The sequence below is a fragment of the Dipteris shenzhenensis genome, chromosome 3 (assembly GCF_047967505.1).
Source record: "Dipteris shenzhenensis isolate YYH24624 ecotype China chromosome 3, Dip_SZ_1.0, whole genome shotgun sequence".
NCBI lineage: Eukaryota > Viridiplantae > Streptophyta > Polypodiopsida > Gleicheniales > Dipteridaceae > Dipteris > Dipteris shenzhenensis.
Window position 1 is genome coordinate 42,596,187 of NC_141598.1, and position 21,995 is coordinate 42,618,181.

Sequence of the window (21,995 nt, forward strand, 5' to 3'; positions counted from 1 at the left end):
TTATTACATTACATTGGTCATTGCTAGAATATTTGGTTGGATCATGAAATTTTAAGCAAATATTCTCTTTACAGCTCCTTAGGATGAGCTAAGAAAAATATATAACGTCTTTTTAATAGACCCTCTGAGTGTATTTTTCTAGAGGAATATGGTTTGAATATTAGAGATTAATTTATGATTGATAATAATGGCTTCAATTATGAGATTTTCAATATCCTTTTCCTACTCATTCAAGGAATATGGTATACATTGTTACATGAGAGCTTCTCAATACTTCAAATATGGGATTGCTAAAGCTAAGGGAAACCCTTTTAAATTGATTGAATTACCATAATCCTCAAAAGAGAGTATGGTAGGGAGGGATTTATAGGAGTTTCTAAAGTGCTCACTATTTGCTCATATATAGATGATGTTCTCTAAAATAAGGGTTATAATGATAAATAAGTAAGTATATGGTTCCATAAATGAGAAATTAAAAAAGAATTGTATATTCCTTTGAGAAATATATTAGCATGGTTGGTGTCAAACATTATCGCTCAGACTTTTCTGCTCGTAGGTTTATGCTCGAAAAATGTGCACATCCCTGTTGGCCCTTGTTTGCACGGACAACACTCTAGCCCGTATTTGCCTGTTTGTCCCTTGTGTGCACATGACAAGCCCCCAACCCTCTAGTCTTGTTCCAAGCCCCCTTGTGCGATGCATTCCCTGCTCCAAAGTCCATCGTGTAACAGCCGTACAACAGCAGTACGAGATTGTGAGGTCTCCCCGTGGGCACAATAGGGTTTGGACAACAAGCAAGGTTCAAGGTTTGGGTGTTCTGATGGGCTTGAGATGTCTGTAAGGAATCACAAATGATTGTGAAAATTGTATGCTCCCTTGATAAAATTGATAATAGGCCCCTTGAGGGGCAGTCATTCATTCTAGGACATCATCTTTTTAGGACAGCAAAGCGGTCAGGGATCAGCTCATTTGGAGATCTAGAGTAGACCTTGGTGTAGACCTACATGGAGTAGGAGAGTGTAAGGAGCTGCAAAGGAGGCATTTGTGAACAAAGAACAACAAAGCAAAACTTTTGCAAGGGTGCTCAGTCTTGAGCAGCTACTGAAGCCTATCATAGAGGCATGTGGCAGTGAGGAGTTTTCTTTAAAAGGTGTAGCGAATTCTCTTTTAGGTTTGAGTTGCCATCTTTACATTCAAGTAAGCACATGTATTTGAGTTGTGCTCCACAAAAGTATCTTCCGTTGTGGAGTACTATTGGCCTTTAGCAAGGAACCTACCTCTACTTTTCTAACATGGTATCAGAGTTGAAGGTTATCATCCACGGGTAGCCTTGCTCATGAGCTAATTGAAGACGGGGAACCTTCTTCAAATTGAAGAGTGGAGTCCTTTCTAGATCTTGGAGACAACGGAAGCCACGAAGCCGAGACTGTTTAATGTGCTAGAGGCCTTGAGGAAGACAATAAATCCCGTAGACTCAAATAAAGTGAAGGAGTGGAGCTTGAGAGATGCAGTTGTTCTTCGGTCTTTCCATGAGCATCAGGATGACTGTGATATTTCACATCTAGCCAGTTGATACATACAGATTTGCCATGACACCACTCCAGATTGATGCCATTTTTCAGACGATGACATTCCTCCATAGAGTTTGGGTCTTACCCCAGACCTTGCAAGGCTTAAAATCAACTATTCAACTTGAAGATAGATGGAGGGGAGTCAAGCCACAATTAATCATTCCCGCTAGGATATAGTCCCAAAAAATGATCCAAGCACAATGGGTTAAACCAATAAAGATCAATAGGCGGCTCACCTCCTAGCTATCTCCAAGCACGTAGGCTAGAGATCAAACTCCCTCAAGGCTGTGCCTGTAGCTCGGTCATCCCATACCGCTGGAACTGTCAATAAGGATAGTATACCTTGTGATCTACCATGTAGAGGTAGGAGTCTAGGTTCATGATCTCAACTAGACCTTCTAGTGGTGTCAATTTTCAACACATTGAATGCCATCACAATAGCCTTGGCCATTCTTATTTGGAAAAGCATCCCGCTTTCTAGAAAGCGTCCTAGCTAAATATAGCCAATTGGCCCTTTGCCATTGTTTTAAGTCCTCTAGTCCCACATTAGCTTGCTTTCCTTAATCCCATGGCCCCCTAACTGTGTGGGATTAGTATCCAAGTACATAAGATTCTTTCCCTCTTTTAAGTGTTTACTCTTAAATGAACTTGGGAAAGTTCTTTGCAAACTAACAATTACTCCCAAGTGAGTTTTTCTTACGTATCTTTCCACTTAACTTTGAACTCTATAATCAACTTACTCATGAGTTTCCTTTTCTAGAAATTGATGAATCTTTGAAGTTCATATGGAACATAGGTGAAGTCCTCTTCATCCACAAATTCTCGGGGAGAGACAAGACTATCTCCAGCCCTGAACGCCTCTTTCAAGAAAGGTTGAGTGAACTTTTGCCATGCAGATGGATTGAGAGTTTTTGACTCCACATAGACAGGTTATCTCCCTTCCAGTATAGCATTGAGGCTCCCTCCATCTCGCTTACATATCATGAAATGAACCAGGTCATCCCAGAGGATCTCTTATAGTTACACATATTTAGGATGTGGTTGGCACTGCGGGAGCTCCCTACATGTGGAGGCAATTCTAGTTTATATGCAACTTAAGAGGGATCTTGGATCTCATAGTAAAGATGGCATCTGAAAGCAACATGTTCCTCTGACTCCGGTAGATCACCCTCTCTAGATATGTTCTCACACCGTCCACTTTCAATGAGTAGTCGGTGTGATGAAACACGGAATTGCGTGATCGATATTCTCAAAGAAGGCTTAGCCTGTCCACTCAATGCATAGTCGGTATGATAAAACCTGAAATTGCGTGATTGATATTCTCAAAGAATGGGGGAGGTGGATCCATGCATAGCTTAGCTTGTTGATGAAGCCCTTTGATATTCGTAAGTTGTGATCTTTGTACAAGCTGAGCTTCACAGGAAGCTCGCTGGGCGCTAACACGGTCTTGAATATGTGGACGTACAGGATTCTCTCGGATAATTTGGTCAGCATCGTGGTGAGCGGGGTTCTCAAGTCTATACGGAAAGGGGAGTAATCTGTCCATAGGGAGCCCTAGACAATCAAACCATCTACCGGTATGTGGGTACCAAATCTTTGATCTCCTTCAATTGCTGAAGTTTCATGATCACTCGTACACACGTACGTATGTACGTATGTATATAGACACACACACACACACACATGTATGTATGTATGTAGATAGATACGTATGTATGTATGTAAGAGACATGCATCCTCTAATATCACACTAGTTAACCATTCAGACTCAAGTTCTATCAGTAGGATATCTTATGTACAATATCATTTAAATGTAGCTTGAAGAGTCAAACTTTATATATACACCTTAATGGAGGATTTTGAATTATTGATACATACTAAAACACTCTCAATGATTTTATTGAATGTGTAATTCATTAAAAATCTAAAATTTTATGGGTTGGATTATTCAAAGTGAGATCATTAACAATAGTTCTTTTTTTTTTTGGATGATATTTGAAGGTTTTCACTCTACAGGAAACAATATCAGTGAATGTTTGGTTTGGTCCAAGCTCAAACGCCTTATTTCGTCCTACTTTGTTGCATCTAAAATCTGTAAGGTGTTTTCTATCTACTATCTTGAAGACAAGGATATATTTATAGTTGATGCATACAAAATAAGTTTTACTTGTGAAGTGGAGATGAAGTATTCTTCTTGGAAAGGCCCTTCTAATTTTTTGCATCTTCATTCATTGTTTTAGTTTCCATTTTGACGAGAGCATATGGAGTGCAAGCTCTCCTAAGGCTTGATAATATGTCTGCCATATGCAGGAAAAGTATCTCCAGTTTATGTTAGCACGGAGTAAATGAGGTGAAGTGCTCATTTTGTGCTTGTCATGTATTTCATACATGGATTTTTTGGAATTACAATGCCAGATTGAGTGCTCAGCAAATCCCTCAGGTAAAAGAGAGGACTTTTGTGCATACTTAAAGGCATTGTGAAATCATTCTTTGTACATCTAGACAACTTTGAAGTAGATGAAGAAATGAAATTCTTAACATTAGGATGATGAAGAGATGGAACACCTTTAAAACCCTTTTCTAACCCGAATATAGGCACATTCCATAATACAAGACAGCTCTTGTTGGGAGAACTCAAGATACTATATGATATGCCTTGGCTAAATGACTAGTTTAATTATAATCGTGAGAGATTTATTTGAAGACCTTTGTGTAAATGAATACTCAATGTGAATGTGTGGATGTGTGTGTGAGAGCATATGCTTATTCTATAATGTATACAACCATTGTTACGTGTTGATGAACATCAATGGGGATGCCATAATAGCTAGTCTTGTGCAAGATGGCGTTTTGGATTTTAGCCTTTTGAGTGATTGTTATAAGCAGTCTTGATTGCTTTGTTTTTAGAGAATGAGTTTTGGGCATTCTCTTTACACATGGTACTAAAATACGAGTGCTCTTTTTTTCAGATTTGCAGGAGATACGAATGACTAGATTGTTAGATATCAATGCTCCACTCTCGTGTAACTACGTGGGAACCAGCTAACTCTACTTGTAAGACCCCCATATGAGGAGAATGCATTTTAGTAGCTCAATTATCCGATAGGTCCTGGTTTGGATACTAGATGGGGGCTATGTGTGGCCTGATGGCTGGACGGCTTCAGATAGAGTTGGCACACCGTCAACTAGGCTACATGCAAGTGCGGGAAGGCATCTCATGACTGACCGCATTGAGGGTAGACGGAGCATTTTTCGGGGTAGTTCACTCTTGGGTTGCGGGGTCCGTTTGGAGCCTCAGATGATCTCGGATGGCTCTGGGCCGAACGGCAACCATAGGTTAGTTGCTCTATTTTGCGCATCGGTTTTATCGTGTGATCGGTGGCCTATTTCGAGACTGATCTCCAATCGATCATTTTGGGCAGACTGGTCGGTCACCCAATTGGGTCTAACCGACTACGACTGGTGACTATATAAGAGTAAGCCCGTGAAGCCAATTTCATCATTGGCTACAGTAACCGTGATTTCTTAGCATCCAGCCTCCTCCTTCTATTGTTTTCAGCACGCCATCGAAGCTTTTTTCACAAGAGCACACGGTTGGGAGGCAGCACCATCTATTGTATCAGTTTTATAGTAATCAAAATTTTGATTCTCCATACTATGTGTTTTCTCTCTTGCGTATGAGATCCTGTTATCTGTTGAGCACAGACGTATTGTTTTCTTACATGGTATCAGAGCTCTGACTCTAGCAAGAAGATTTGGTAGTGTGTTTCTGTTTGCGAGCAGATTGTGAGATGGCTTAGTCCGTAATACTGCGAATCCCACCGTTCGACAAAAGCGAAAAGCTGGACGGCTCTAATTATCCACTTTGAAAGTTCAAGATGAAGACCATCCTAAGCGCATACGAGCTTTGGGATACTGCTATTGGGGTGGACCTGAAAATGGTTTCGAGATCGAATCCGGTCAATGCAGCACAAGAGTACTAACTGCGGATGAGATTCTCGCGTGGACAAGAAATGCAGATGCGTTGTGTTCTATTGTCTGTAGTGTAAGTGATTCCGTCATGGCGTTAATTCAACATGTCACCACAGCGGAGGAGGCATGGACGGTCTTGAAAAATCAATACGAGACCACGAATCAGACGCGGATGCAGAACCTGGAGACTCAACTCGCGAACGAGAAACTGTTTGATTCTGAAGCGGCAGAGAAGTTCATCACCAGGGTGAAGAATCTACGCGATCAGATAACTACGATTGGTATCACCATCACCAGCGAGAATCTAGCACAGAGGTGTATACAGATTCTTCCACGAAAGTACGACGGTCTTGTTACGGCGTTGAATACGCAGAACAAAAATCCGTCCCTTAACTTTGAGGATTTCAGCGCAATGCTTTTGGAGAAGATGCATCAAAAGACGAGGACTGGAGAAGATTCGGTTTTTTACGCTAGATCAAAAAAAGGTAATGGTAAGGACTCTGGTAACCCATCTTCTTCTGATGATAAAAAGAGAAAGAAGATCAAGTGCTTCTATTGCAACAAGGCAGGGGACAAGCAGAATGAGTGTCGAAAGAAGATTGCAGATGAGAACGGAGTAAAGAGTCCAGCAACAGCGCGTAGGCAGTACCAGTAGAGCTATTCGTAGCAATTGAGGAGATTTGCACGGAGGCAGTTTATGTACCTGCGGATGAACCGTGGATCATCGACAGTGGTGCATCGCGCCACATGATCAGTCGCAAGGATTGATATACCTCTACCGCCGGTAGGAAATGACATCTTGGTAGCAGTTGGCAATGATGCAAAATGTCCAACAAAAAGAAAAAGTACGATTGCTCTCAAGTCAGATGGAGTTGTAAAACAGTTGTCCGATGTTTTTTATGCGCCAGATATCAAGAGGAACTTGTTATCCGTTTCTGCAATCACGGATCGGGACCTCAAAGTTCACTTCGATAAGAATGGCGCACAGATTTTGGATCTTCAAGGGAAGGTCGTTGGTAAAGGTACACGGTGTAACAACATTTACGAACTCTCAGCTTTCAGTACTCGAGCGGATGTGAAGAATACTAAGCTGTGGCATGAGAGGTTTGGTCATCTAAACCTTAGTTCTTTGAAGGAGATGCATAAAGTGGAATGATTGCACATCTACCAGAAATTTCAGATCTGCCTGATGTATGTAAAGCTTGCATGATGGGTAAGCACCATCGCCAGTCCTTTCCTAAAGAGGCCAGCAGGGCAAAGGCTCCTCTAGAGCTCGTTCACACGGACCTCTACGAAAAGATGGAGACGGAAGCTTTGGGTGGTTTCTACTACTTCATGACGTTGATCGACGACTACAGTAGAAGGATATGGATATATTTCCTGAAGACTAAAGACGAGGCTTTTAGTAAGTTCAAAGAATGACATGTAATGGTCGAGAAAGAATCGGGGAGGAAGGTGAAGAAATTGAGATTAGACAGAGGTGGAGATTTCACATCAATTGAATTCGAAAGTTACTGCAAAAGTCATGGAATCAAGAGGCAGAAACCCCCGCCACATACATCACAGCAAAATGGAGTAGTAGAGCACAAGATGCGCGTCATCTGCGAAATGAACCGGAGTATGATAAAAGGGAAAGATTTGCCAAAGAATTTTTGGGCTGAAGCATGTAACACTGCAGTTTACATTCTGAATCGTAGCTACACGAAGGCTGTGAACGGGATGACACCACTGTAGGCCTTTTCTGGTTGGAAACCTTCATCTGCACATTTTAGAGTTTTTGGATGTGATTGTTTTGTGCATGTTCCTGATGCTACGAGAACCAAATGGGAACCGAAGAGCTGGAAGTGTATTTTCTTGGGCTACAGTGAAGAGGCGAAGGGTTACCATCTCTATAACCTTGTTACCAAGAAGGTAATTGTAAGTCGCGATGTAGTCTTCTCAGAACAGCCGCATCAATTGGAGGAGGATGCTTCCTTTCTAGACAACCAGGACCAAGATATCCATCCAGTACCGCCACCAACAACAGATCGAACTCCCCCAACGGTGCTTGGGAGGATTCAAGACAAAGAAGAGGAAGAAGAGCCTGCAGAACCACAACGGCAACGGTCATTCTCGAAGTGGATAAAGTAGCTTTTGGACGGTAGAGAACCTCCAGCCATTGAGGGGGAACCATCCGAACACCGCCGGTCCAAGAGATTAGAGGAGCAAAGGAGGGCGCATGAACACTTGGTCAACTATGCGTTGATGACAGAGGTGATCCGTGTTGAAGAACCCAAGTGTCTTGAAGAGGCACAGAAGAGGCACAGGGTGATGATAGGTGGATGGAGGCTATGCAGTCGGAGTATGGCTCCATAATGAAGAACAACACTTGGGACCTTGTGGATCGACCACCAAAACGCAAGGTAATCGGAACCAAGTAGGTGTACAAGGCCAAGTACAAGTCCGACGGCACGTTGGATAAGTACAAGGCTCGGCTCGTGGCAAAAAGATTTGCACAGGTACATGGTTTTGATTATCAGGATAGTTTTGCTCCCACAGCTCGACTAACCACAATTCGCAGTGTTTTGGCTTTAGCTGCTCAGGGAAGTTGGCCCGTGTTTCAGATGGATGTAAAATTCGCCTTTCTGAATGGAGATCTAAGGAGGAGGTATACGTGGAACAACCACCAGGTTTTGAGATCCTCGGTTCAGAAGGTAAAGTCTGTAAACTGAAGAAGGCACTTTACGGGCTGAAACATGTCCCACACGCATGGTACCAGCGAATTGATGCCTACTTTTTACAAAATGGGTTCAGGAGAAGCCCATCTGATGCAAATTTGTATATCTTTAGAGGAGGCAAGTGTACGATCGTGGTTCTTTATGTGGACGACCTTGTCATAACATGGAACCATGAAGAGAAGATCTCGCAGACAAAGCATTTGCTAGAAGAGTTTGAAATGACAGACCTTGGACTGATGCATTTCTGTTTGGGGATTGAAGTTTGGCAAGAGCCGAAACAGATCTTCATGCCACAACTGAAGTATGCTGGAGAGATACTGAAGGCATTTGGCATGTCTGAGTGCAAGACAGTTGGTACCCCTATGGAGGTTGACGTGAAGCTCTCAATCGAGGATTCATCACCACTGGTGGACGAAGCGAAGTATAGAAGGCTTGTGGACAGCTTGATTTACTTGTGCAACACGCGGTCGGACATCAGCTTTGTGACTGGTGTACTAAGCAGGTTTTTCAATAAGCCCCGGGAGAACCATTGGAGGGCAGGGATGCGGGTGCTGAAATACATCAAAGGCACACTTGATTATGGCATCACCTATACCAAGGGCAACATCTTGACTGGATTCTGTGACTCGGATTGGGCAGGAGACGTGGACAGCAGGAGTTCAGTGACAGGTTATTGTTTCTCACTTGGATCTGGAGCTGTGTCATGGGTCAGCAAGAAGCAACCCACAGTTGCTCTTTCTTCTAATGAGGCCGAGTACAAATCAGCATGCTTTGCTTCTTGTGAGGCAGTGTGGTTGAGGAGGATTTAGGGGACATGGGTGCAGTGCAGAACAAGCCTACGTAGTTCTTATGTGACAATCAGAGTTGCATGGCGATTGCAAAGAACCCTGTATTCCACGCTCGCACAAAACACATTGAGATTCAATATCACTTTGTACGCGAGCTCATCATGGATGGAGAGGTCGACTTGGTGTACTGTCCAACTACAAAGAATGCTGCAGACATTTTCATGAAGGCTCTTGGAAGAGACTTACTAGAGAGGCATCTTCATCGACTTGGCATTGGGCCGAAAAGTTAAGTTCACTTGCGGGTGGACATTGAGGTGGGGTATTAGATATCAATGCTCCACTCTCGTGTAACTACGCGAGAACCAGCTAACTCTACTTGTAAGCCCCCCATATGAGGAGAAGGCATTTGAGTAGCTCGGTTATCCGGTACGTCCTGGTTTGGACACCAAATGGGGGCCATGTGTGGCCTGATGGCTGGACGGCTTCAGATAGAGTTGGCACACTGCCAACTAGGCTACATGCAAGTGCGGGAAGGCATCCCATGACTGACCGAACTGAGGGTAGACGGAGCATTTCCCAGGGCAGCCCACTCTTGGGTTGCAGGTCCTATTTGGAGCCTCAGATGATCTTGAATGGCTCTGGGCCGAACGGAGATCGTAGGTTAGTTGCTCTATTTTGCGCACCGGTTCTATCGTGTGGTTGGTGGCCTATTATGAGACCGACCCCCAGTCGACCATTTTGGGCGGACTGGGTCGGTCACCCAATTGGGTCTAATCGACTACGACTGGTGGCTATATAAGAGCAAGCTCGTGAAGCCCATTTCATCACTGGCTACAACAACCTTGATTCCTTAGCATCCAGCCTCCGTCTTCTACTGTTTCCAGCTTGCCATTGAAGCTTCTTTCACAGGAGCGCACGGTTGGGAGGCAGCGCCATCTATTGAATCAGTTTTACAATAATCAAATTTTTGATTGTCCATACTATCTGTTTTCTCTCTTGCGTACGAGATCCTATTATCTGTTGAGCATAGACATTGTATTGTTTTCTTACATAGATGTTAATGAAAACCAAATTCAAGGAGGGAGGTATGAGTTGAAATAAAGGAGGAATGTTGATAAGACTAGGGTCCAATTTTCCATATGAACCAACTAGCTTTTGTTGTAATCCTTTGAAGGACTTTGAAGGAGGAGTTAGTAAGTTTGTCTAAGTGGTGATTAACCACTTTGGTTGAAAAGAAAGCGACTTTAAAGAAGAAGTTATTAGTTTTTTCAATTGGTGATAAAGTTGGATTTTAAAAGAAATGCTCCAGCGACGAGCGCTTTTTAATGTCACCAATTAAGGTTGACGTATGCTTTAGATTAAGGGTATTAATTAGTTGTAGCTACCTAAGCAAGGATGTAAGCTTGTTTCACCCATGATATATTTCTAATGACTTTCTTGATGGCTCTAAAAGAGGGCATGTTTGTTGCCTTCTTGACTAGTAGAACATGATGGGGGAATGAGATGTAAGGTTTTAGTGTTTAGTGCAATGTGGAGACATATTAAGGAGGTGAAGTTGGCTAGTATTAAATGAAAGCTTTGTACTTAACCTTGAATATGTTACATTTTGTGGTCCCCTAGGTGATATTACTAGGACGTTACACCATCAATGTTTTTCTTTGAACTTGTTTGCTATGTCTTTTTCTTACTTTAAAGGTGTATCACCTCTTGTATTTAGTTATTAAGATTTTTGACAAGGATCAATATGTTTTTGATTAGTCATAGGTTGGTTGCTTTAAGTTGTTGGAGTGCTAAGCTTCTCACATCTCATGGATGCTGAGTTCTGGAGAGACTCAAACATCACTTTTATGAGTCAGCTAAAATATGTTGATAGTATACTGAAGAAGTTTCATATGGTAGATTGCAAGATTGTAGCCACTCCCATGGAACATGGTTTGAAACTTAAAAAAGATTCAAAAAAGGCTACAATCAATGATGGGTACCATCGGCAGCTCATTAGATCTCTTATATTTTTGATTATCACATGGTCAGTGATGCAGTAAGCTCACTAGCATAGTTTATGGCAAATCTAAAAAAATCTCACTAGAATGACCAAATGAGGAAAGACTGTCATAACTGAGTTTCTGTAATCTAATAGGTGGATTTTTAGAATAAGTCTCTACCTATTATATTGGTGATTCTGCAAACAATTGGGCGCATGGAGATGAATGAATCCTATAAGTTTTCTTGAAGGCACATGGCCTATAGGTTCGAGAAGTAAGAGAAAGAAGTCTCAAGCAGAAGAAGCAACATTTTACGAGAGAGATGGGAGGAGGCAATCATGGATACTGCTACAAAGGCAACCACTACTGTTCACGTGACTATGGAGCCTCGATACCCAACCAAAACACCTACCACTACAACTAGGATGGCTCCTACTACTACACCCTCAATGGCTCCACTTGCTACAACTTTGGCAACGGCTTTGTCACTTACAATCCTTCTTCATCCAAGAAGTGATTCTGTTAAGAACTTTGAAAAGCGATGTGTCTATTTGAAAAATGAAGCAATCCATCATTATGAGGCAGATTTGACCATCAATGAGGTTGCGGTAGTCTCTTCCAAATTCAAGCTTTCATGGTGGCATTTCCTTCCTCTCAGATCGTCCAATTCTTCGTCGGATCATTCGGATCCCAGTCCCAGTTCTTATGCCAGTTGCAAGAAAAAGTAGATTGCTCGATTGAAGATTCTTCAAAGCACAATGATTTTGCGATGTTTCAATGGAAAAACTGCACTAAATAGCTAAGACGAAGCCTACGATGATTTGTTACTGTGAAATTTAAGGGTAAGGGACAACAATCACAAAAACACCATGAAATTTGTTGTAGTTCGAGCATTAGGACACATTTGAGCTTATTTTGCCGACATAGAAAGACAGAGCTACATCCTTTTTAAAGCAGTATGCTCCATGGTATACTCAAACGGTTGCACGATTTCAAAAATTTTCCTACTCCGTTGCGGTTTTCCTACGGCGGCTTGTTGCCATCAAATGCTTGATGCCATCAAACGCTCGATGTTGCACAATGCTTACCGATTTTCGTATCCATGGAAAAAACAGGAGAAATCGAAGTTTAAAAGTTACAAATGTACGTGGGGTAGATGAGAAGAATGAAGAGTAATGATTATCTTGCAGTTGATCTGTTCCTGCAATCCCAATCTCCAAATCCTAGTGTTGATGGCAATTCGTGGAGACAAAGATCAACAAGAAGTTGATTGCGTGGATGTTTTGCACGTGGTGCTTCTCCTTCAAAGAGGCTTCCCACAAGGTGCTTCATCAACAATCACGATGCAGTTTAAGCAAGGGTTGTCTACTATAACATATTACCATTGAATGTTAGAAGAGGGACTACTGCCATGAATGTGGTCAAAGGAACTTGCTATGCTTGATCTCCTGCTGGAAATTTCACAACTCATGAATAAATAATATATGCTTACAAACGATTCCTAACAACTAGCGCAAAAACTCATGGGTGTTGAAGGTTTTTGTGTACTATGTGATCAATATCAAGGCAAAAATTGCTAGAATCATCATGGCAGTCAAGCCTGTGCATAATCATGAAGCTTTCTATTGAAGATTATTGTAGCAATTTAGGAAAAATTGGCCTGTCAAGAGTGGCATCTACCTACAACATTAGTGGTATGGATTCCAATGTATGATGAAACAAGTCTGTCAACTTTGTGGGAGATTGCGAGCCTATGAAATGCACTATTGCCAACAGGAAGAAGTAACCTGCCTCGGAGGATGAAAGCAGTACTCTAAAAATGGATTGTAGCCTGTATATGGATCCCATCTACAAGTTGATTGGCTAGAAACATAAAGATTAATTTGTAATCTATTGTAAATGATTCAGAGAGCCCAGGAAGGAAGCTCTTGCAAGATTTGCCCAACTAGCCTAACCAACCCAACACATATCTCTAATTTGATAACAATTGGATTTCAATTTTGCAACTTTCCATTAAAGCATAAATCCTAAGTGCCACACATCTTAGAAATGCAATGATCAGATCCAAATTGTGTCAAAACTCATGGCAAATGGTCTCAATTGTTGCATGAGGGCAACTTGTTCGTGGTAGAGGAGATTGTAGGCAAGCAAACAACTTGCAAGGAGCTAGAGGGATGAGCCATTAAAATTGAAGGAAGGTAGACTAACAGTGAACTTTCTATCAACATGAATGGGCAGCCAAGCATCCAATTCAAGACTTGATGATGGAAGTTAGCATATGAAGCTATTGAAGCAAGAAGAAGAAGAAAAAAGCCTACATAGCGACCTATTGAAGAGATCACAGCCACGGGTGTAAGCATTTGGAAAAGTTTTCATCAAGCAATAATGAAGGACTGTCATTCGTCAAGATTGGGCCTTCAACTTCTTGGTTCATGAAGAGTACAACCACCATTAAGGATCCCACATATTCTCACAACTTCAGCTAATCAGCTCCAGATAGATTTTCCAGCAAATTCACTCAGCCCATGATATGCAATCAGCTTGAATATACAACCTATGGGTGCTAAGGGAGCAGCCCATGCTTCTCCATTTGAAGAAAGCACACTTGTTCTAGATGAAAAGAAGGAATTGAATGACTTAGCTATTGACAAGTCCCTATAATTGAAGCTTTTGTTAGATGATCCAAAAGTTGAATTTCAAATATCAAATGAGAAGGCAGATCTGCTCAGTCATGATGATTTAAGAGTAGCATATATGGATGCAAAGATGCCAAGCCCTATAAGAGCAACTTGCAACATGAAGAAATAACTCAGCCCAAGATTGGGGATATACTACAGCAATAAGATGAAGAAGAATTTAGTTTGTAGGTGCAATCCATTTGCATTTGATGAAGCTGATCATGTCCTAAATGGGGCAATGATCTATAATTTTGGAATATTGGGTGATGATAAGCAAAATCTGATTTCTTTGGATTGAGATCTATAAGTGCAAATAGTGAATTTTCAAGATATCAGCAATAGATTGATGAGATCTGCACTTATATTTATGAAATTTTGTATACTAATCCTTTGCACTATGAAGCAAAACTAGATAATTTGAAAGCTTATCCGAGAACTTCTGAACCTTTCGGAGTGACTTTGTCTCCCAAATTTCAGGAAAGATATCATAGAATTTTGCTTCCAATAGATCAAGGCAATATCTCCTTCGATGCCCATATTGCTTGCAATGCTTGCATAGATACATATAGCAATATTTTGGACCATGATCAACACTACCACATAAATGGCATTGCTTGCTTCAACGACGCTTCTTGGTCTTTGCCATGATGATAATCATAAAATGAGAAACTTTTATTGATGTAAATTAGAAAGAAAGAGATAAAGATATCTCCAATGAACGCTTCAACTTGATTGGACATTTTACAGCCCGAATATTCTCATGAGGAAGATGATTTCAATTCCAATTCATATTATGAAGATGATTCCAAAGATGAGCAAGGTAATTACTTGTTTATTCAGATAATTCAATTTCTAATCAAATTACAAATGTTTTAAATCAGATTGGATCAAAAGTCATTCCGAACAATTCGAAAGAGAGAGAGAGAGAGAGAGAGAGAGAGAGAGAGAGAGGAAGGGAGGCGAAGTAGAGGGAGAAGGAGAGGGAGAGGGAGAGAGGGAGAGGGGGACAGAGAGGGAGAGGGAGAGGGAGAGGAGGAGGGGGAGGGGAGAGGGAGAGAGCACAAAGTAACAGGCGCAAAAAAGACAGCGATATCGAGGGTTGGAAATTTTCCAGCCCTCCATATCACTTTCTTTTGTACACACTCTAGTTTGCACACACACACACACACACACACACACACACACACACACACACACACACACACACACACACACACACACACACACACACACACATAGGTTAGAATGAAAATTTTAGCCCTTTTCTCATCTCCCTCAATCTGGCCACATATCTGCCTCTCTCTCTTTAAAGTCCATTCAAGCCATGTGCGAGAATAATAAGGATGCATGTGCCATGAACACACGATATTTGGGCTCTTTGCAGGGAGAAGTCCATTCAGATGGTGCTGCAGTAATAGCGCAGGGCATGGCAGAATTGCCTGGAACTCTCATTGCAAGGATTTCTCAAATTGAGAATAGCGTTAAGGACTCTAATCAATGGATGCAGCAGATTTTAGGGATGTTGAGATATCAAGCTCCACTCATGATATGCCAGGGTGACCGTTGTGCATTTATGTCACCGACTTGTAACTGCATGCAGCTCGACCTGACCTTGTGAAGACTTTGGTTTGCCATTGTTCTTTCAAGAGTTGTTTTCTATTCTTTGCTTGCCTCACAAGCTAGCTTCTCTCTATTTTGGTTTGACATTGTCGTCTTTCATTGATCGTTGCCATGGCAACATGTAGCTCACCATGGCTTGTAAGAGAAGCAAACAGAGGCTGCGAGATAGAATAGTTGAAAAGCTTGGTCAGGGCACAAGGAACAAAAGACTCCTTCCAGAGCAGCAGCAAGAAGCAATTGTAGATGCACACATTTGATCATTTCCATCAGAGCAAAGAAAATGACCTGTGATGTCATGTTTGGTGGTAGCATTCGAGGAAGCAACCTGAGTCATCAAAAGCTTTAGCTTGCACCCTAAAGTTCATAGAGTGACAACATCCCTACCAACACATCGTATTTTCATGCCAAAACCTTACCACTATTGCATTGACTTCTGCACTTAGGTTGTCTCTCCATTTCTTGCGTTTAAGCCCATATACTACTTGGATCGAGGTGATCAGGCATTGTTTCCACTCTTTGTGCATCTCTCGAGAGTTTCTCCAAATAACAAGGACATCTATAGAAAGCAGACAAGATGCAAGATGTCTGACGAGCACATCATACACATGCTTGATACAATGCAGGTCAGTGGTTGCCTAAACCATCCCAGTGGTTATTTGTGATTGAGCTTTGGGATAGTTTACTATTTCATTTCTTGATACAATGCAGGTTAGTGGTTGCCTAAACCAGGCCGATGGTTGTTTGTGATTGAGCTTTGCGAATGTTTACTAGGCTAAGCCTAGACTTAATGTGATTGTCTTGAACTAGCCCGGTGGTTGGAATATCATGCAACCGTGTGGCTCGTTCAGCTCAAACACTCGAACCAGGCTAGCTTGGACTTAATGTGATTGTCCTAAACTAGCTCAGTGGTTGAAACATCATGCAATCGTGATTGGGTTAGCTCAAACACCAGTTATGTGATTGTCTTGAGCTAGTGTGGTTGAATAGAAAGAAACAACAATATATTTTGCAACAGAACAACAATATACTGTTATTTTACTAAACAAACCCGCCGATGCTTGGAACGTCATGTAATTGTGGTTGGTTCAAGTCAAACACTAGTGTGGTTGACTAGACCTTAGTTGTTGACCAGTTGGGTGGTTGAAATTACTGCGTTTCTTAATACTTAAAGTAGTTAAATTTAATTTGCACATATTGTATTTTGTTTTGTTTTCCTTGTATTGAAAAAAGGGGGCCTACATGTTGGGTCAGTAGACGGATTGTATCTCAATTTTATGGATCAAAATCCTAACATTCAATTGGGCAGATGATCTTTGAGCATTGGAAGCCCTGGTATGTCAAGAAAATCAAAGACAAGAATGCTTGTTGTTGCCAATTTACCAAATACACATAGGCTTTCACCTGTGTAGGCAAGCTGTGAATGACTTGAGATCTAGTTGTATTGGAGCATTGCTCCATGGGGATCGATGCCCATGTCTCCCTGATGAATGTGCAGTCTGTAGACCACCTAGATCCTCATCATGTGTTGCAAGAAAGTCCACCAGGATCCTCATCATATGTCCCAAAAGACCACCACGCTTGTTTTTGTAAATCCCAAATGATAGATTAACCCCATGCTTGTCTTTAGTATGTGCCAAACAACCACTGTGCTTGTTTCTAGTTATCTAATAGGATGTCATGGTATCCAATTGCATTTTCCTTGGTTGCACACAAGGAAAATAGCTCCCACAAATAGGCTGGTTCTCTATAACTATAGTCAAATTTCAACCACCAGGTTGGTGAAATATTAGAAAATGCATTTGTTTATGGCGTCCCCTTTAGGATGTTTCTCTTTACTTATTGTCAAATTTCAACCACCGAGATGTGACCACAAATCCACAGGTGACCAGAAATACTAAATGAATGAATTGCATGCCATTGATCTTGTAATAATAGAAGCAAACCACCGTGTTGGTGGAAATTAATATCCTAGTGTGCAAACAACCTAACTGCACTGGTGGCAAACACTTATCGTGACCACTTATCCTACACTACCACCTTGCTATCCTAAAGTAGATCTATGTTCCTTGGCCAAGCGATCAATCTCATCTACAACAATCTTGGGTTGTCGAGGGACCCCTTGCAAAATGGCTTCATCAAGCTCAGGACAACAAGTAGTAGGAAAAATTTCATTGCATATGTGGCTTTCCATCTTTGTTCCTCCGCTGTTCCTTCACTTGAGACCTGTCGGGTTTTTTAACTAGTTTGCTCTCCTGCTATCCAAGGTGTAATTGTTCACATATTCTAATCTTTCAAATCAAGCCGTCTTGACATGTTCAACAATGTAATCCCATGAGAACTTTGCCATCTTTGAAGACCTGTGTACCAATGGATTCCCCACATATTACATTGATGAATATGATAGGTTAGTTGTATGATAGTTAAGGCTAGAGGAGGTAGGCACTGGCTAGAGGAGGTAGGCATCGGCAATGAAATGCATTTTTGTTGGTTTAGGATTAACTACAACCCCCACAAAATATAACCTTCAACAAATCCCTAACAACCACTGTGCTTGTTTCAGTAAATCCCTAACAAGGGAAAATTTAAATCCCAAATAGTATACTAATCCCAAACAACTGCCGAGCTTGTTTTAGTGACAATTATTGTGCATAAGGGACCATCTAATTCATAGGTTTAGATTAGCATTCAATAGGAATCATACTGTAATAACAATGATTGTGCATGAGGGACCATCTAATTCACAGGCTCAGATTAGCATTGAGCCAGAATTAGACTGTAACGACAATGACTTTGCATGGGGGACTTGACAAAATATGAAGAGGGGAGAGGAGAAGAGTGGAGATGAGGAGAGAGGGTACAGCTAGAGAGCACACCACAAATGACTAATTGTACACTAGATTTAGTTGAAAATGTAGAATATATACAAACGGAGCGCTTTGAAGTTTTTTGTAGATGGTCATTGTAGATGGAGCTAGAGCTGGTAGCCCCCGACTGTGATGCCGTTTGGAGCTTGATGGAGGTTGTTGTTGCAGCCCTTAGACTAGTTGAGGTTTGTGTTGCCATTTGCACTACACAAGGAGCCGATCGGAAGTGCTTTGGTAAGAGCTTTTTGTTGGAGATGCCATTTGGAGAAGGCGCCGACTCAGTTGCTAGAGTAGGAGCCATTGTTGGAGGTCGATAGAAGGCTTGCATGGGCTATGTCAACCATTGGAAGCCTTGATACACTAGAGTCAGGCGGTTGTTGAAGATCTTGCTGGCTCAACGTGAGGCTGGATGTTGAAGAGACTTAGAGCTTGAAAGATGCCTAGTGTAGGACTGTCATACCTAGCCTTTTCTAGTGGCTAGATAGTTGCACCCATGAGCTAATGGAGGCTAGTTGTCGCTATAGCCTTTGAGCTTGTAGATGTGTTGCAAAATGAGTTGGAGAGGCTGTGAGGACTCGGAGGAGCCAAAGTTGTAGGAGATTCATTGTGGTCATTGATAGAGCCTCCTTTGCTCTATTTCATGAAAGGAGGAACAACTGTCCTTGAAGCCTTAGATGCCTCTCTAAGAACTAGAATACTCTTTCTCTCTCTCTCCAATGAATGAACAGAATTTGATCTAAGAATGAATTACAATGACTCTCTCTCACAAGAATGAACACTCAAAGAATCTCTCTCAAGTAGAGATGAAGCTATATCTCTCTCTCTCAAATGAAGCTATTTCTCTCACAGAAGAAATGCAATGAATAGAATTCTCAAATGAATTGGATAGAAATTCTCTCTCTCATGAAATGAACAGATATATCTCTCTCAATAGAAGTGAACTTGCTTGAACAACACTCGAGATGAACTCTCGATCTCTCAATCACTCTCACTCTCTCAAGGGTCACAATGCCTGATACCATGATGTGATCGTGTGTGCATAGCACCATCACATGATCATATGTGGATAGCACTAACCTTATAGAGTGGTATAAAGGAAAGGTTTAGATCCCCTAACTCTAACCTAAATGGGTTTGTATATATTCTATTTTTTCAACTAAATCTAGTGTATAGTTAGTCATTTGTGGTGTGCTCTCTAGCTGTGCCCTCTCTCCTCATCTCCACTCTTCTCCTCTCCCCTCTTCATATTTTTTCATGGTATCACAGCATGGTTTTGCCTTCCGTTGAGGCGCTATCATTCTTGTGAGAGTCATTTGAGAGATTATGTGTGAGAGAGACAGTTTATGAGGGATTGAAATCTTCATTGAGAGAGAGAGAGAACTTAAATCTCTTCCTGCTATAGTCAACAGAGAAAGTTTTTTTTTTGTTTCTGAGAGAAAGAGAGGGAGGCTACTTGCTTCATATAAGGCAAAGGCAGAAATTCACTCTTCTGCGTCATTCAGTGCCACTGAACCTTCAGCATGCTTCGACAACAGCCACGACATCTCCTGACTGGTAGTGTTGCACAACACCAAGGCTCCAAGACTCCTTAGTTTGTGAGCTCCAAGGCTCCAATCAAATGCGGCTTTAGCCCTTAGCTCCAACTGCGCTGACTGTAGCTCCAGCGCCCATGTACCAAGGCACATCCACAGTCCCGCCACGAGCTGCATCTTCAACAAACTCCGCTTCAGCTTCTCCAAGCATCTAAACAGCAAACAACGTCGACTCCATAGCTTTCGCTTGGGACTCCTTCAGTGGATGACTCGTCCTAGCAGGAGGGACATGGCCTACTTGTAGCCAGCTGACTAGACAGACAAGCACACAGTGTTGCATCAAGCAAGGGCTCTACTCCAAACGCAAGGCAACCAATCTTGCACGACCTTCTGCTACTCATGCTCCAGTAGCGCACCTACAAGCAGCAAGACTCGACAAGCAGACAACTCTTCCTCTCCAATGTGAAACGCATCCTCCAGCTCCAAAAGAAAGGCTTCTGTGCTCAGGGATCTCCAGTGCCTCAGATCCACAACCTGGCTGCAATAGCAACTACTAGCAACTAGTCGACTACTCCATGAGCTTCAACCTTCGATCCATCGCATACTTCGCATAGAAGGGCTCAGCCATGAACAACCCGTTGAGCCACATCTAGTAGGGGTAGACCAGCTTGTGCTAGAATCCGCCCTCGTTGGTGCACGGCTAAGTCCGCAGCTGATCTCGCAGTAGATCTACGGCCTTGCGGTATTTCTCCTGCCCCATTTGCTTGTAGAGAAACAACAAGACGGTGCCCGATCGAATGTTGTCCAGGGTGTAATTGTCTCGCTTGTAAGTGGGAATGGATCCGGGTCACCATCAATAGCCCTGCATCAACCAGTGGCAAAGTCTTCAATGCCAAACAATAAAATCTCGTTGATTCTGACCGAATCTCCAAAGATTTTGATCTCCATGAAGGAGACATGTGGAGGATAGGCTCATCGAAGCTCACCACACAAGGGTTGGCTCAGAAATGCCACATGGTCGATAAGACATAACCATAGTTGAGAAACTAACCACGATTGGTTAGTCAAGGTTGGTCCATAGTTGGCCATGTGGGAGTCAATCCCATCACCCAGCTTGAGTGAGGCTTGAGTGAACTTAACCCAGGTATCCTAACCCTAGTTAGGAGTGGATAGGCTTTGTTACATAACCCAAGGTCAGGTTAACCTTCAATTAAGGTATGGTTTAGGGTGTGACACGTGGCACCCTATCATCCACCTCAACAAGTGCCATGTCATCACATGTGCCACATCATCTGCTACGTTATCAGTGTCATGTTACCTCTACCGTGTCATCTGACATGTCATCTGCCACATCATCTACCATGTTAGTGCCACATCATCTACCATGTCACCTATGCCACATCATTTGCCACATCATCATTGCCATGTCATCTACTGACATCATCATCTGTGCCACTTCAGTTGTCCACTCAGCATTAACCTCTGCAGGCACACACAGAGCTCCATAGTCACTCCATGTGACCACTATTGCGACCTCAACATAGGCTCCACTGGCACACCTCTTGCTAGGCACATTGCCACATCATCACTGTATGTGACCCACAGTGACACATCATCATTGAGCACCATTTGCACTCCTTTTGCCCCTCCACCTAGATCAAGTCGTATCTCTTGATCCAGGAAGAATTTGAGGGCGCTCCAAAAAGGAAAGTCCCTTGTTTTTTTGTGCTCTACGTGCTCGTCACATCACGCACACATTTCGGCAAAAGTTACACTCACATTTGAGCCTCACCTACAAAACCACTTCCTTCACACACATTCACCTCTACATTGACGCATCTGACCTAGCACTCAAAAAGAACAAAAGAAAAGGAATTATTTGCTGTTCTTTCATCGATCGACGGTTGGTATAGATCTAGATCAGAGTAGACTAGATTGCCATAAAGGGGATGCTTTGAATTTCCCCAAGTTGTCAATCTAAGCCACGCCTAAAATTCTCGACTGGTACCTTAGTCCATATGCTCACATACGGCTTCACATCATTACATTACCTGAAACCTTATGTTCATCACTTCAGTGACAAACTTCAGAGAGTACAGAGGCATTGTAGATTGTTTCAGTGGGCAGATAGCACTTGATTTCACACACACATGACATCATTGTAAAGCCTATTTGGCTATCTCACGGCATCGTGCACATCATTTCAGCCTTGTAAAGCCTTTTGGCTATTCCCGGCATCATTGCCACAAGCCTTGTAATACAAATCAGATT

The 21,995-nt window shown here is 42.2% G+C and overlaps 1 protein-coding gene across 4 annotated transcripts in view; it reads left to right on the forward strand.

The window, feature by feature from the left end:
• LOC147903829 (uncharacterized) overlaps nt 1–4,567 on the forward strand; it is a 76,752-nt gene extending 72,185 nt beyond the window's left edge. The window contains exons 5-7 of one of the 4 annotated variants that reach the window (XM_087372850.1): nt 3,573–3,665; nt 3,882–3,921; nt 4,549–4,567. In XM_087372850.1, the coding sequence (XP_087228976.1) occupies nt 3,573–3,665; nt 3,882–3,920 (132 nt within the window). In that variant the 3' untranslated portion in view covers nt 3,921; nt 4,549–4,567. Of the gene's footprint in view, nt 1–3,572; nt 3,851–3,881; nt 4,180–4,548 lie in introns of those variants that run through there. The other 3 variants (XM_087372849.1, XM_087372851.1, XM_087372848.1) reach the window with 3 other exon arrangements.
• Nucleotides 4,568–21,995: the final 17,428 nt, after the last annotated feature.